This window comes from Chiroxiphia lanceolata, chromosome 28 (genome assembly GCF_009829145.1).
Source record: "Chiroxiphia lanceolata isolate bChiLan1 chromosome 28, bChiLan1.pri, whole genome shotgun sequence".
Lineage (NCBI taxonomy): Eukaryota > Metazoa > Chordata > Aves > Passeriformes > Pipridae > Chiroxiphia > Chiroxiphia lanceolata.
In genome coordinates this window covers 4,693,507-4,707,373 of record NC_045664.1, presented here as the reverse complement: position 1 = coordinate 4,707,373, position 13,867 = coordinate 4,693,507, and the positions used below count along the sequence as shown (strand labels likewise).

Here is a 13,867-nt window from a genome sequence, read left to right as displayed (position 1 = left end):
ATTAAATCGATCAGCTGCACCCTGCCCACCCCCCCCACTTTAAATTAAGTAGAGCTTTTAATCAAGTGATTTATGTTGAATTTGCAGCCCGGGATTAAACTCGCAGCCCAGGCGGGGGGAGCGGGGCTGGGGGGCTCCATAAATCACTGTTCTCTCCGGGACTGGCTTGGCGAGGCACGGGGAGAGCTGGAGCTCGTGTTTACATCATCCCAAACTGCTGCTCTCACCGTCTCCTGCTCATTTCCTGGGGTTACCAGGAGGGCAATTAAATATGATAATAAGCAGAGCGGCTGCAGCAGCACTGCTGGTGCTCACTGTGGGCTCGGGAAGGGGCACGTGCAGCCAGGTGTTCTCTATGTCCCATGGGGACGTGGGGACACGGGCATGGATGGTCCCTGGGGTGCTGCACTGGCTGGCACCCAGCTGAAACTCTGGAAGCTGATGGGACAGGACTGCCTGGATCCCAGCAGGGAGAATCAGCTCCTCTTTGCTTTCCCGGTAAGGCATCTTCTCCATGCGGGCAATCCAGGAGAGGGACGTACCCCAAAGCTGACATCAGCACCCTGCAGGTCCCACTCAGGGCTGTGGAAGACCTGCAGGACCAAAGCCACCCCCAGCACTGCTGGGTCCCTGCCCAGTGGGTGCCTGCAGCCCTTCCAGCACTGCCAGGCACCAGGCTCTCCCCTTAGGAGGTGGGTGGAATGGGGTGCCTTGGGAAATGACCCCAAAGCAATGGGGGATCCGGAGGCACTGCCTGTGGGACCTGCCCCCCTCCCCTGAGCGGATGGGGGGTGTTGGGCACTGGTGGCTGCTGAGCACTTGGCCCACCCTGCGTTTGGCTCTCGCAGCAGGTCCTTTGTCTCCTCCACTCCTCGCCTTCCTCTTTCTCTCCTTTTAAAGCCCTCAGGCTGTGCAGGGCCGGGACAATCTCTTGGCCTCGGGCCAGGACGTGGCTTCCCTGCCAGTGCTGAGCTGGGCCTTGTCCCGCTGCCAGCGATGGCAGGAACCTCCTGTGCCATCCCACCTTGGCATGGGGTCCCGCAGCAGGGCTCAGCGGGTGTGTGGGGACTGCCCCCTCCTCCTGCTCAGCCTGGGGGCCATCGCTGCCCCAGCCCCCTTGGCCACCCTCCAGTCCCCCCGTCCCACCCAGCTGTGGGGTCAGCGGGACCCCCGGGTCGGGCTCCAGCCCCGGCCACCCACAGCTGAGCGGAGCCGGAGCCAGATGTGCGCAGCTGCGGCAGAGGCAGCGTGAGGGGCACGTGGCTCCCCCAAACCCTTGCTATTGTGGGCCCTGCCCTGCACAGGACGGGCAGCAGGACGGGCAGCAGGACAGGTAGTGGGACGTGTCCCCTGGGGACGTTGCAGTCTGCGCCCCATCCCGCTCCACACAGGGTTTGGTGCCGGGGCCCTTGTCCCGCGTTACTTTAGGCCCGGATAAAGCTCCGTCTCCTTTGTTACACGTTTGTAGCAGAGGCAGAAGTGCTGCAGGAATGCGGCGCTGGGATCCGGGAGCTGTAAATCCCAGCCTTTGTTGTGCTTGGGCTGTGCTAAATCACTGCTTTTCCCTCTGAATATTAATCTCTTCCAAAAGTGCTGACCGGGGCATCTTTCCCCAGCAGCTTTCTGGGGAAGAGGCTGACGCAAAGCCCGGGGCTGGCTCTGGCACAGGAGACGTTCCCAACCAGCATCCAGCAGAAATCCTCGACTTGCCGCTGCCCTGGCACTGGTGGGATGGCACTGACACAGTGCCACAAAACCTGGCTCTGGGCCGGGAGCAGGGATAGCACAGGGATGCCCCGGGGAAAGGATAAAGGGTGGAGGAGCCAGTTCTCCAGGCTGAGGGGAGACTGGAAGGTGTTTGGCACCAGCGTGGCTGGAAAAGCTCTTCTCACGCCAAAGCACACACAGCCTTGGATCTCTGCAGCGTTTCATTTGCCCAGTGCTGCAGAACAGAATCTCATGATTTATGGGGCTCCACGGGGGTCGTTTCCTCCCCAAGCTCGGGGGGTCATGGAGCAAAACTGCTGCCTCTGCCCTTTGTGTGCCTGCAGGGTCTGGGGGTCCCAACACACCAAGCAGAGCCAAGGCTCGGACACATCCCCCTGGAGAGCCCTGTGGTGGTAACAACCTGAGAGGGCCAGGGGGGCAGCTGGGGGGTTTTTGGTCTGAAAAATGGATTTGTTCAGGGGTGTGTTAAGTGGCCTGGGACTGCTTTGGGTTCATCTTGCTCCACCGGGCTCTCATTCCCAGCTCCCCTGGGAGGCTTTGCCACAACCTGTGATCACTTCAGGCTGAACACGGAGCCAGGAGCTCGTCCATGGAGCTGAGGAATCCAAGGAAGAGCGAGCCCCAGCTTCCAGACCTTTTGGTTTTGGTGTAACTGAGGCTGTGAAAGGGCCTCTCCTCCTGCCCATGCCCAGGTGCTCGCCTGCTGGCGGCCGAGTTTCTCTGCGTCTGCTTTGAAGGCTTTCGGTTCTCTCTGGGCGCGTTCCCAGCAGCGCATCTCGGGGCTCTTCGTGCGAGCACCGGGCGCTGCTGCGACCTGCCGGCGCTCAGCGGCGCTGGCCGGGGGAGCTCCCCACGCCCGCCGGGACACGGGCTGTGCTGGTCGGGGGGGCTGCCAGGCACAGCCCGGCCCCTGCTCCACAGCCCCCGGCTCGGCTGGGCTGGTGCGACTCGTGCGCAGCCGAATTACTGCTCGCGGTCCCGGGAAAACGCCTCCCTTGGGAATGGTGATGGTGAGTATTGAACGGGGTCGGGGCAGTGTGGCAGGGCTGGAAAAGCATCGATAGTAATGGGATTGTGGCTTGTAGGAGCCGGTGTGGGACTGGGATCAATCCCCTCAGATGTGAGGTATCCGTGCTCCCGGTGCCCAACACCCTCCACACCCCTCTTGGAGGAGGTTTCCAGCCCTGGCTCTGCATCAGGGACCCTCTGGTAAAGGGCACCTGAGCTTCTGCTTCTCCTGGAACTACACACCACTGGTTTGGTTTCTCCCTGTCACGGCAGCTTCAGGGACCCAAAGGTAACGGAGCTCCTGAGTGCACAGCTTGTCTGGGGGCATCTCAATCCCTGCAGCAACAGCTTATCCAAGTTTATTTCCCTGCCTCTTCCCTTTTGCACTTCAAGAAATCCTGTCCCCAGTTACTCCCAGCTTACCTGAGCAGAGCTCAATGTTCCCCCTGCCTGTGACATCCCTGTGTGACACACAGTGAACTAGGCTGGCTCTGTGAGCAGTTTCTGTGCTTCAAACAGGGAGATTTCCCCTTGCACAGCCCCTCCTGCTCACCTTAACTCAGGCATTCCATCTCCCCAGCCACTTGCTTTAGCCATAACACAGAAATGACTTGTGTTTTTATTTCCACTCTCTCATCCCAGTGAAATCTTGCACTAAACAGCCCTGTGGGGTGAAAGGCCTTTCTGGGCCCTGCAGATGCCAGGCCATGGTTCTGTCCAAACAACTCACAGATTATCAAGGAGACGAGGTTTCTGCTCAACAGACAAGTGGAACCAGCACCATCCCCCCCCGTGCTAAGAGGCAGCAGTAACTCCACAGCAAGGGGGTTATTTTATTGAAATAACAATTGTTCCCATTTATTAAACACAGATCCAGCGCCACGGACGGGCTGGATGAACAAGGAGGGGTTGTAGGTACAGAGCTAAGGACACAGAACACCTGACAGCTGGTTCTGCGTTACAGGAGGAGCCTGAAGTCACAGGTTTAAAGTGCTGTTCACACCTGGCCTTGGAGAACTGGCTTTTCAGAGTCGGGTTGTTCTAAAGGCTGTCTGACCTCTGGAAGAGACATTTCATTCTACTTAGCACCAAATCTAATTTTACAGTAAGTATAAATATTCATATTTAAAATCCATGTGAGTAATTTCCGAGCATTTACATAGGACAGTAAAAAATCTAACAAATGCTAAAAACAGCTTTTCAGTATCCTCTGAGAGTCTGGCAAAAACTCAGTCCTTGCTGGAGCGCGTGAGGAGCCGGTTTGTGAAGTATGAGTCTGACAGCACTTGGTGTGTAGTTCTGAGCCTGGGAAGGGTTAACCAAGCCTTCAGGCTTGGGACATGTGTGCAGGTCCTGGGTTGCTCCCTCACATGACCCAGAGGGATCCTGAAAGTGCAAGTCTGCTTCTGTCACAGTGTGTGGCACCAGCACTGCTCTCACCAGGGAATGCAAATGCTCACGGGTGGAGGCTGTTCCTGTCACTGCTCTGCTCCTGTCCAGCAAGGTCTGAAGTCTTTCTGAGCAGTTCAGCTCCACCACAGCACCGAGGAGTGCTGCTCCCTCCTTTCCTGTAGTTATCTTCCTCGGTACAAATGTGCTGGTGAAATACAATGGCCACACATTGTATTCTGTGCTGGTCGCTGGTTAGACCACCCTAACCAGGACCAAGAGCCTGAGCTGTGATATGCAGGACAAGCTGCTGGCCCTGTGTGTGTGTGGATGTTCCTGCAGAGGATTTCACACTGCAGAATAGGCTTTGCTGGACCCCCAGCCCAGCTTGTTCTGTGCCCAGGCTGTTCTGACATGAAAAGCTGCCTCTGCTAAGGTTGGGAGCACAAACACCTGCTCAGGAACAGCACAGACAGCAGCACCGTTATCAACATATTTACACCATAAGTTAAAAGTGGCAGGGAGAGGGATCCAGTACAAAAGAGAAGCTGGGGCCATCCAGACAGCACTGGCCTAGTTGCTAATAAGCTTGGGACAGATAGAGAGGCCCCTGAGGGCTACTGACGCCTGGTTGTGTAGAGCAGCCTCCTGGGAAATCCCTGTTCCCTCTGCAGGAGGTGTGGAGATGGAAGCTGTTCCCTCCCAGTGCTGGCTCCGGGTTAGGCTCCGTTGGCACCGGCCTTGCTGCCCTGGGACGCTTCCATTTTGGTCTAGGGGCAAGAGAAAGGGACAGAGTTTAGGCAGTGCAAATGTTTCTTGAACTGCAAAATCTTTTCTGCAGGTGTCTTCCCATTTACCATGGGAAGCTGCTCTGCAGAGCAACAGCTGATGAAGAGCAAAGTTCTTCAGGTTAAAGGAGATAAAAAAGTCCATCTGGACTCCCAAACTTGCCCTAAGCAGCATCCCAGATGTGCACATGAGCAGCTGAATTGAAATGAAATGTTCACAGAAAGAAAATGGGCAGAAGGAAGGTAATCACTGCAGAAATACTTTTACATAAGGATTCTGACAAGTTCACCTCTTGTGGGGGAGGCTTCACTGACGCTTCTGAGACTGGCAATTTCTCTGTTGGCTGAGACACAAATTCTTCACCCTTTAAGGAAAAAGCAGCTGTAAGTCACAGAACCCTCTTGGAAGGGGCTAGACCCTGTAGAGCCCTTTCTCCCTTCTGAGCAAGGCTGTTCCCTGCTCACTCTGTGAAAGCTGTGTTGGCATTCCCATTGTTTCCCCAGCACAATTTAACTATGTGGAAATATTTCTGGCAGTTGATACGATATTCTCTAATTCCTGCTTTTATCAGCTGGGACTAATCTAAGGAGCTCACTGCAGCCTGATGCTGAGAACCATATGCTCTGGCTTTCTTACTCTAGATATTTTGGCTCCTCTTGTCCTGGACAACTGAGCCCAAATTCAGTAGGAGAGTTGAAAACAAGTCCCCTTTAACCATCTTCTCTGAGCTAAATGTACTTGGGTTGAGGTCTAAACCAAACTGGAAGCTCATGAGTGCTTGGCTGGAAGCCAGTACCATGGCACTGAGTAACCAGCTGTTCCCAGCAAGGGGACCAGTTGTGTCACAGCAGATCCCTTGTCTCCTAAGACAGAACATGCAGCTGTGAGGCTCCTGGGGGAAAAACAAGACTGTGCTCTGCGCCACGGTGTCAAACATTGGTTTTGTCTAGCTTTGGAAAGGTTTGTTCACACTCAGATCCCAACAATTTCAGCACTACATGCATTTTCCAGCCTGCAGACTGCTGTTTTCTAACCTTCCTTCCCTGTACAACAGGGGCAGGATCCAGGAGGGTCTCCTGGCCTTCAAGCACGGATGTCACCACTCCAGTAGCTTCACCTGTCTGGGGAAGAACAGAGAGACCTAACTTCAGTCCACTTGTAGGATCAAAGAACAAGATTCCTGTCACAGTCTTTCATTTCTATAATGGGTAATGGTTGAGCTATTAACCTGGAAGTTTTATTAAACAACTCACCTTGTTCTGGGAAACACACTGTGGCTTTATGTCCACTAAGTACAAGGCACGGGAAAGCAGGAGCAGAGAAGGGGGAACGTTCTCCTTTAAATGCAAATCCAGCCACTGTCAGAGGGAAACAGGAGGAAAAGTTATTTCATATTGCTCTGTGTGAGTACTTATTTATGCAGCACCCTTTGTCCTTAAAGCAATCTGGAGTTTGGCTAATAGAGTTTTAGGTAACAACAATGAGAAGAAATGGTTCTGAAAGGTTAGGAATACTGTATGGAATAGACACTAGAGAGGAAGTTTCCAGCACTTGGGAGGTACCAACATCCCCGTTGACAAACAGCCAAGCACTTGGAATTACCTGCAGCTTCCCTGAAACACAGCACCCACAGCAGTGTCTCTAAGCTGTCTGGATGCTTACAAAGACCAGCAATATCTCTACTGAAGTCTTAGCTGCTGCTTTAGAAGCTTAAAAACATATTTCACTCCCCCCATTTTACCTTGGTGCTTCTTGGTTTCCACTTTAGTCTATGACATAACCTGGACATTTCGTGCCTTAAGAGCTCAGCTCTGCAGGTGAGGATCCATCTGAAACTCGTCCACGAGTTCTCGGGAAGCTGTGCCTGCTGCACCTGACCACTGCCTGGAATCTGCCCTCAGAGGAACCCTGTCCCACCAGCCCAGGCCAGGGCACACTCACCTGCCCGAGCTGCTCCCTCAGCTGCTCCTCGGAGACGCCCAGGGAGCGCATCCCCCGGGCCCTGCAGGCGCTCTGCAGCTCCAGCACGCTCAGCCCGCCGACCCCTTCCTTGGCGATCATCTGCAAGGGACAGGAACCTTCCTACCCATGCACAGGGTAAGCCAAGCCCCTCACATACCTGAAGGGACTTCTGGGGGTCCCCAGTCCAAGCTCCTGCTCAGAATTGCTCAGTATTTTCCATCTGTGCTTTGAGCCTCTTTAGGGATGGGGATTTCACGACCTCCAGATGACTCATTTTACTGTTTACACACTCACTGATCTTAATTCTTTTTCTTATCGTACTGGAGTTCTCCTTGCTGCAGCTTATGGCCATTACCTGTTATCCCTCCATTCTGCACCTGTGAGTCTGGTTCCATTTTCTAAATAACCCCATTATGCAGCTGAAAACCACAAGGGGACCCTTGGCCCTCCCCAGGCTAAATAAATCCAGCCACTTTATACAGTAACATAAACTCCTAATGAATTCAGTTGTTTAAAATCTGCTGCTCCCATACAATATTCATTCCAGAATTGGAACCACCCTTTTTTACAAGTTAGCATGACTCCAGAATGAAATGTTTTAAACAGTGACAATATCTGCAGTGACACCTTTGTTACAGTTTCCCAAAGGCTGCAGGGGTGCAGGGAGAAGAACTCTCATTCTGTTTTCTTCTGGGATCTCTGAGGGGGATGATCTGACTCCCATTAAACTTCACCCCAGAGGTTGGTGGGAGGGCAGGGACACACCTGAAGCCAGCAGTGGCTCAGAGGGCAGAGCCTGAGAGCACACACTCCACCCAGCAGCTCCTCTGTGCTGTTTCAGACCCACCTCATCATCTGCCTTGATGGTCCTGAGCCGGAGCAGCAGCTGGAAGCGGAGCAGGTTGTTGGTGCCGATGGGCTGCAGCTCCAGCAGTTTGCACAGAGCCACCAGCTGTGGCCTCTCCAGGTGCTCCAGGGTCAGCTCATCCTCGAAGAGCTTGGAGAAGCGGACGATCTCCTGCGTGCTGGGCTGGTGGCCACTGTGACGGATCTGAACCAAGGGCCAAAAGCCAAACCTCAGCAGGATCACCCTTTGGGAACCCTCTTCCTTCCCTTCCCTTCCCTTCCCTCTTCCCGCTTCTCACACTGGAATTCCTGTCTCTGATGGAAACAGGGTGATACAGCTAAAAGTCAAAGTGAAAGTGTTCTGGAGTGGGCACTGGGTGAAACTTCCACTGTTCCAGGACAGGAATTCCTGTGAGTGCAGCTCTGACAGCGGGGTCAGCAGGTGCTACCTGCAGGAGGCACCCAGGTAACAGCCCCTGCCAGGGCAGCCCTGTGCTGCCAAAGCTCTCCACAACCCCAGGCCAAATCCTGTGCTCTCTGCCCACAGCTGCCATCCCCAGCACAGCCTGTCCTACCTCGTGCAGGTACGAGGAGAACTGCTTCCCTTGTCCTGTGTCTGCTTTGTTCCTTTTGGCCATCTCTGCAATGGTCTCCCGCAGGAACTTTGCTAACTCCAGCTTTGCATTTAGCTTCTTCCTCTGCTTTTCTTCCTTCACTCCGGGAAATAAAGCATAATTAGAAATTCCATTTGGAAAACAGGTGGGAGGGGATTCTGGGAAAGAGATGAAATAAGACTTCGGTTCTGAAAGCACCAGGCTTTGGTTACTGCAGGAAATGGAATTGCTGTGCACATTCCTGCTGATCCCTACAGCACTACCTCCCAGCCCTGCTGTTCAGCTCAGGAATAAGCTGGGAATGTCTGACCCGGACATGTGGGTGAGGCTGATCCTCGCTTCCAGGGAACAGCAGCTCCGTGCAGCTGCACAGATGTTCTGAGGAGCTGTGCACACACCCCACAGCCTCAGGCAGGACACAAACCTTTTTTGACTCTGTCTCAAACGTCGAGGGCAGCATTTCAGGGAAGAGCTTCAAGAACACAGGTAACAGAAATTCCATGAAGGGCACAATGACAAACACCAGGAAGGGAACCAGCCGGAAGAGATCTGCACAGGTTCTCAGCAGCTGTCCAGAGAAGAGCACAGCAGAGATTATCCTGAGATTATCACTCAGCCAGACACACAAAATGCGTCCAAAGGAGTGTCTAAGCCTCTTACTGCACCACTTTAACTGGGTGCTGTGGCACTTACCCTCCGCCTCTCCCTCCTGGTGAGCACCTGCCCGTGGAGCAGCCTCCACACCATCCTGGCAGCCACCTTGGTGTCGATCCAGAGCAGGTGGAACCCGTTGTAGTAGTGCTTCAGCTCATCCACGACTCTCTGGCGCAGAGGCTTCTTCCCCGGGGCAGCCTCCACGAGCTGTTTTGCCGACGTTCGGGCGGGTTTGCTTCCCTGGCTGCCGGGTTTGCTTCCCTGGCTCGCGGGATTCCCGGGGGACGGAGGTTCCCCTCGGAGCTGCTGCTGCCGCCGTGGGCAGGGGCAGGTGTGCAGGGTGTGAGCAGGTGAGCGGGGCAGGGCAGCACCCAGGCGGGCACGGAGCGCCCGAGGAGGGGCTTGGGAGTCTCTGGAAGTCCAGGATAACTGGAAATCCACCAGCTGGACGAGGGCGAGGGCTGGAGAGAACGAAGGGCTGGAGGGTGTGAGGAGATGGGAACCCCTGAAACTGGAGAGGTGTTTCAGTGAGAACAGTGCAGGGAGGCCGAGGCGTCACCCCCAAATCAACATTTTCAGCGCCAGATCAACTTGTGAAACTGATTTTGTGGCCGAGACACTGATCCTTCAGCAAGGGGTGAAATACTGAGAACTCGTCCCGTCCTAACAACCCTTCTCTTGCGGGAGAATAACCCAGGGCCCCACAGTGCCTCCCGGGAGCCCTTTTACCGACGGAACGGGATAAAACGTGCCAGTTGGAAACAAAAAAAACCAAAACCAAATCTTCACCCCCAGCCTAGCGCGGCTAAGCCCAGCGCAGGGCCCAGACTCCTCCGCGAGGGGCTGCGGGGCTTACCTGACCCTGGCCACAGCCAGGAGGGTGTGACAGCCGCAGGCCATGGCTGCGCTGGATGGACCGGGGGGCGGTGGGACCCTCACTCCCGGCAGCGGCCGGGGGGCGGCGGGGGGCGCCGGAGCCCGGCCGGACCCATCCCCGTCCCGCTGCCGGGAGCGAGGGGAACGCCGGGATGGGGCCGCGTTGCCCCTCCCCGGTCCCGATCCCGGTGATCCCGGTCCCGATCCCGGTGATCCCGGTCCCGGTCTCCCTCACCGCCGGCCGCGCTCCTCCCGGACCCCCCCGCCCGTCCCGTCTTGCCCCGCGCGCGCCGCTCTGGCCCGTCGCCCCCCCACTCTCTGTGGTCCCCACGCAGGTCACGCCATCGCGCTGCGCCACGCCCCTCCGCTGGCGTCAGCCAATCAGGAGGCAGTGATGCGGCCCTGCCCAAGGCCCTCCCAATGGGAGCGGGGCAGGGGCAGGGCCTGACCCGGAGGCGCCCTCAAAAGAAGACGCTGATTGGCTGCGCGAAGACGGGGGCGGTGCGCGGGCGGGCGGTGACGTCACGGGTTGGGTGCGTGACGCCATCGTGGGGCGGGTGGTCGCGCGTGACGTCACGGGGGCGCGGGAGGCGATGGCAACTGGGCCGTGACCGTGCCCTGTGCTCGGGGGGCTTAGCCTGGAAAGGCCGGGAATGAGGGGAAGCGCTCCTGTTCCTGTGGAGGCTGGCACATGGATGCTCCCGCGGGCCTTCAGGGAGGTCCCTGCAGCAGCGAGCAGAACCGCTCTTTATATTCCCTTTATTACTGCCCTCCAGCCCAGCCCATCGCCACCCAGGGTGAGCTCCAGCATTTGGGAATCACCACTCAGCCCGTGCTCGATCTCTTGGGGAGCTTGTGTTGAGCTGGAACTTCTTGTGCTACAGTTCATGGCCAGTGCTCCTCGTCCTGTGGCTGGACTCCACCAAAAAGAGTCTGGAACGATCTCTTTCAAGATTTGTGTATGGATTCGTGGGATATGTGTATGGATTGATGACATACATGTATGGATTGATGAGATATGTATGCATTCATGGGATACGTGTATGGATTCATGGAACCCCTCTCAGCCTTCTCCTCTCCAGACTAACCAGGCGCAGCTCCCGCACTCTCTCCCCATCAGCGAGACACTCGAGACCCTTCATGACCCCCGCGGCCCCTGTGGGACCCTCCCCAATTGTGTTTCCTGTCCCGAGGAGCCCGGACCCTCCCTCGAACTACATCTCCCGTGGTGCCCCGCGGCAGGAGCCGCTCGGGGCGGCCAATGGGGGGGCACGTGCGGCGCGTGCGCGGCGCGGCGGCGCGGTGCGGCGGCGGCGGGGGGCGGGCGGAGGCGGAGGCGCTCGGCGGGGCCGCACCGGCAGCGGCCGCTCTCCACGTCCCCCCCGCCGCCAGCGCCCGCCCTCGGCCGCGACCCGCCGGGCCCCGCCAGCGCCTCCCTCGGCCGCGCCGGGCGCTGGGGGCGGGCGGCCTTCCTTCTCTCCCGCCCTCCCTCTCTCCCTCCCCCCCCGGGGCGGAGCCCGGCGCCAGCGGCGGGGGCGCGGAAATCGAGGCCGGGGCTCCGCCGCGGCCTTCGCTGGTGCGGCGGGAGGAGGAGGAGGAGGAGGCGGAGGCCCCGCGCCGCCCCCGCCGCCGCCTTTTGTCTGCGCGGGGCCGGGCGGACGCGGCGGGGCCGTGAGAATGGAAGTGACTGAAGGTGAGCGCGGGCCCGCGGCGGCCCCGGGGCGGAGGGGCCGCGGCCGCCATGTTACTGCGGGAGCGGCGGCGGCGCCGGGCCGGGCACGGCCCCGGGCAGGGCCGGGGACCCCCGCGCGTCCCCCCCGGGCCGGCCCCGCTCTCCCCGCTCCGGCCCCGCGGCCGAGCCCCGGCCGGCTGCGGGGCAGAAACTCGGCGTTCTACCCAAGCGGTGACCCCCCTCCACCCCCCAGAAAAAAGGGGTTTGCCGTTCGCGGGTTTGTTGTTGTTGCTCGAATGTTGGGGAGGTTTTGGGGTTTAGGGGTTTTTTTCGGTACTGTTGCGTTGTGCTGCACTTTGTTGTGATCTCCCTCCGCTTTCTGTTTGGGTGTCAATACACTCGTTCGTTTCGGTGCAATTTGTTGTTAAAAAAAATAACGATAACGTAGTCGTGTATACACCAACCAACCCAGAGGACAACATGAAGTAGCCAGTAATCATAGTGGAAGGAAAAATTGAAGCCTGTTTTAATGACTGTTTAGTGGCCTTTTGTAGAGATGCAACAGTGAATGCTTTGGTGGGTAGATTTTTTTATTAAATGTTTTAATGAGCTGCTTGAAAAGATTTAGCTCCAAAACCTGATTGTCTGCCTTATGAAGGTGCAGGGTAAGAGTGGAGGATGATGGTCAAAGGCTGTATGTTTTGTTTTAATACAAACATATTTATTTTGCATTTTTCAGTTGGGCAGCTTTGCCTGAGGTTGAGGTGGTTCTCATGAGACATGTTGCAGTTCTTGCCCTGGCTGTGGTATGTGACAGCCTGCCACGACATTACAGTGTTTGGTGTTGCCAGAGATCTGCCTTGTGGTTTCATGTCAGTCTCAGCCTGTGACTTTCCCTGAAGAACCAAAGATTTTGCTCCACGTTTCCCTTTTGAATCCCGCGGCTCTCAAACCAGACGAGTCTCTAAGCTCCTTTTCCAGACAAACCCCTTTTCTCTGCTGGCCAAGTTGTTTCTTTCCGTGGCACTGTGGGAAACTTGTTCAAAGTGGCCTTATCAAACCCAGTTACAGACGTGACTGTTTCTTCTGGCATTCAAAAACCAAACACAAACCGCCTTCACAAAGGTGCACAGGGGAGCAGCCTCACCTCACGCTTTAAGGTTTGTCAAGAGGCCTCTGATTCACCTCCACTGTCTGCCAGGAGGGACAGCTCAGTCCAGCTGGAGTCAGGAGAAATCCACAGGCTGCAGGTTTCCTGTTAAGGAATCCTGTGCAAGTGAAAACTTGGCGTTGTGTTAGTGTGTGTAAATAGAGCTTTGCCTGTGGGATTTGCTAAGGACACGCAGAGCAGAGTGGGACAAAGCAGATGGCACAGGCTGGGCCCAGGGATCAGTAGGAACAGTTGTTTGTTTCTGTCTGCAGTTCACACAATTCCCACACCCCAGGATGCCGTTCCAGGTGATAACAGTGTCCCTGTGGGTGGTGTTTGATGCGACTGGAAGCGCTGGGAATGCTCAGCTCTGGGGAGAAGGGGGGTGCAGGGCTGTGTGTGAACTGCAGGCTTAAGGTTTTCAGAGGGCAGGAGTGATTGCATCACTTCAAACACCTGCCCAGCCTGGCTTGTCCAGCCAGGCAGCTCTGTTTGTCTGTCTGTCAAACACCTGCAGCAGTGAGCAGCCACTGAGAGCAGTTGCTGCATGGATTGGGTGCTTGAGGGGACCAGCAGCAGTGCAGGTTGGATGTGTTGGGAGTGAAACAGCACAGAAAATGGCAGTGAACATCTGGAGGGTAAGGAGTGATGGTAGGGTGTGAGCAGAGGTTTGACTCTCTCTGGTTTGGGTCTGTGTGGAGAGGAGCTGCGTTGGTATTTGTACATAAAGATATCTTGGAACTTCTGCTTTTGAGCCTGTTGATAGAAAGCCCAGCTCAGGGTGACGAGGCAGTGACAGTGCTCTGAGCACACTGGGCTGACTCACAGCAGAGCTCCCAGCTCCTCAGGGAGCTGACAGGCCAGGTCCTGCCTCACAGCACACATTTGCCATCTGTAAAACACCTCCCTGTGACTGGGTAACCCCATGTTGGCATTGTCAACAGAAAAGGGTGAAAAAAGGTTTAAAATAAGTCTGTACTGGACTTTTATCAGTAGCTACTGTGTCTCTCCTTGTTGTGGCCACAGCCAGCCTCAGCCAAACCCACGGAACTCCCTCTCTGGGAGGAAGAAAAGCTGCAGTCATGTGGGGCTGGAATTGTTCGACAATCTGTTATTTAGTCTCCTGCAGCACGAGGGCAAGGTTTGAGAACTATAGGTTTGTTTTCTGAGAGCAAAGTT

General features: G+C 56.3%; 2 protein-coding genes across 5 annotated transcripts in view; one reads left to right on the top strand and one right to left on the bottom strand.

Moving 5' to 3' along the window:
• Positions 1 to 3,549: 3,549 nt before the first annotated feature.
• On the bottom strand, positions 3,550 to 10,130 carry LETM2 (leucine zipper and EF-hand containing transmembrane protein 2). 2 transcript variants are annotated; one of them, XM_032712572.1, is made up of 10 exons: positions 9,847 to 10,130; positions 9,030 to 9,501; positions 8,761 to 8,904; positions 8,298 to 8,432; positions 7,724 to 7,927; positions 6,856 to 6,975; positions 6,168 to 6,272; positions 5,949 to 6,035; positions 5,204 to 5,278; positions 3,550 to 4,895 (listed from the first exon to the last, which is right to left on the bottom strand). In XM_032712572.1, exons 1-10 carry the CDS (start codon positions 9,888 to 9,890, stop codon positions 4,845 to 4,847), a joined length of 1,437 nt encoding a protein of 478 aa, XP_032568463.1. In that variant the 5' UTR covers positions 9,891 to 10,130; the 3' UTR covers positions 3,550 to 4,844. The 2 variants fall into 2 exon arrangements, with proteins under 2 accessions (XP_032568463.1, XP_032568464.1); XM_032712573.1 differs by having other exon boundaries at positions 3,550 to 3,795; positions 9,847 to 10,127.
• A 1,160-nt stretch (positions 10,131 to 11,290) lies between these two features.
• The window catches only part of NSD3 (nuclear receptor binding SET domain protein 3), a 37,092-nt gene continuing 34,515 nt past the window's right edge, over positions 11,291 to 13,867 (top strand). For 2 of the 3 annotated variants that reach the window (XM_032712575.1, XM_032712574.1), the window contains exon 1: positions 11,291 to 11,559. The gene's annotated coding sequence lies outside the window, so the exon portion shown is untranslated. The remainder of the gene's footprint in view (positions 11,560 to 13,867) is intronic. The other variant, XM_032712576.1, reaches the window with a different exon arrangement.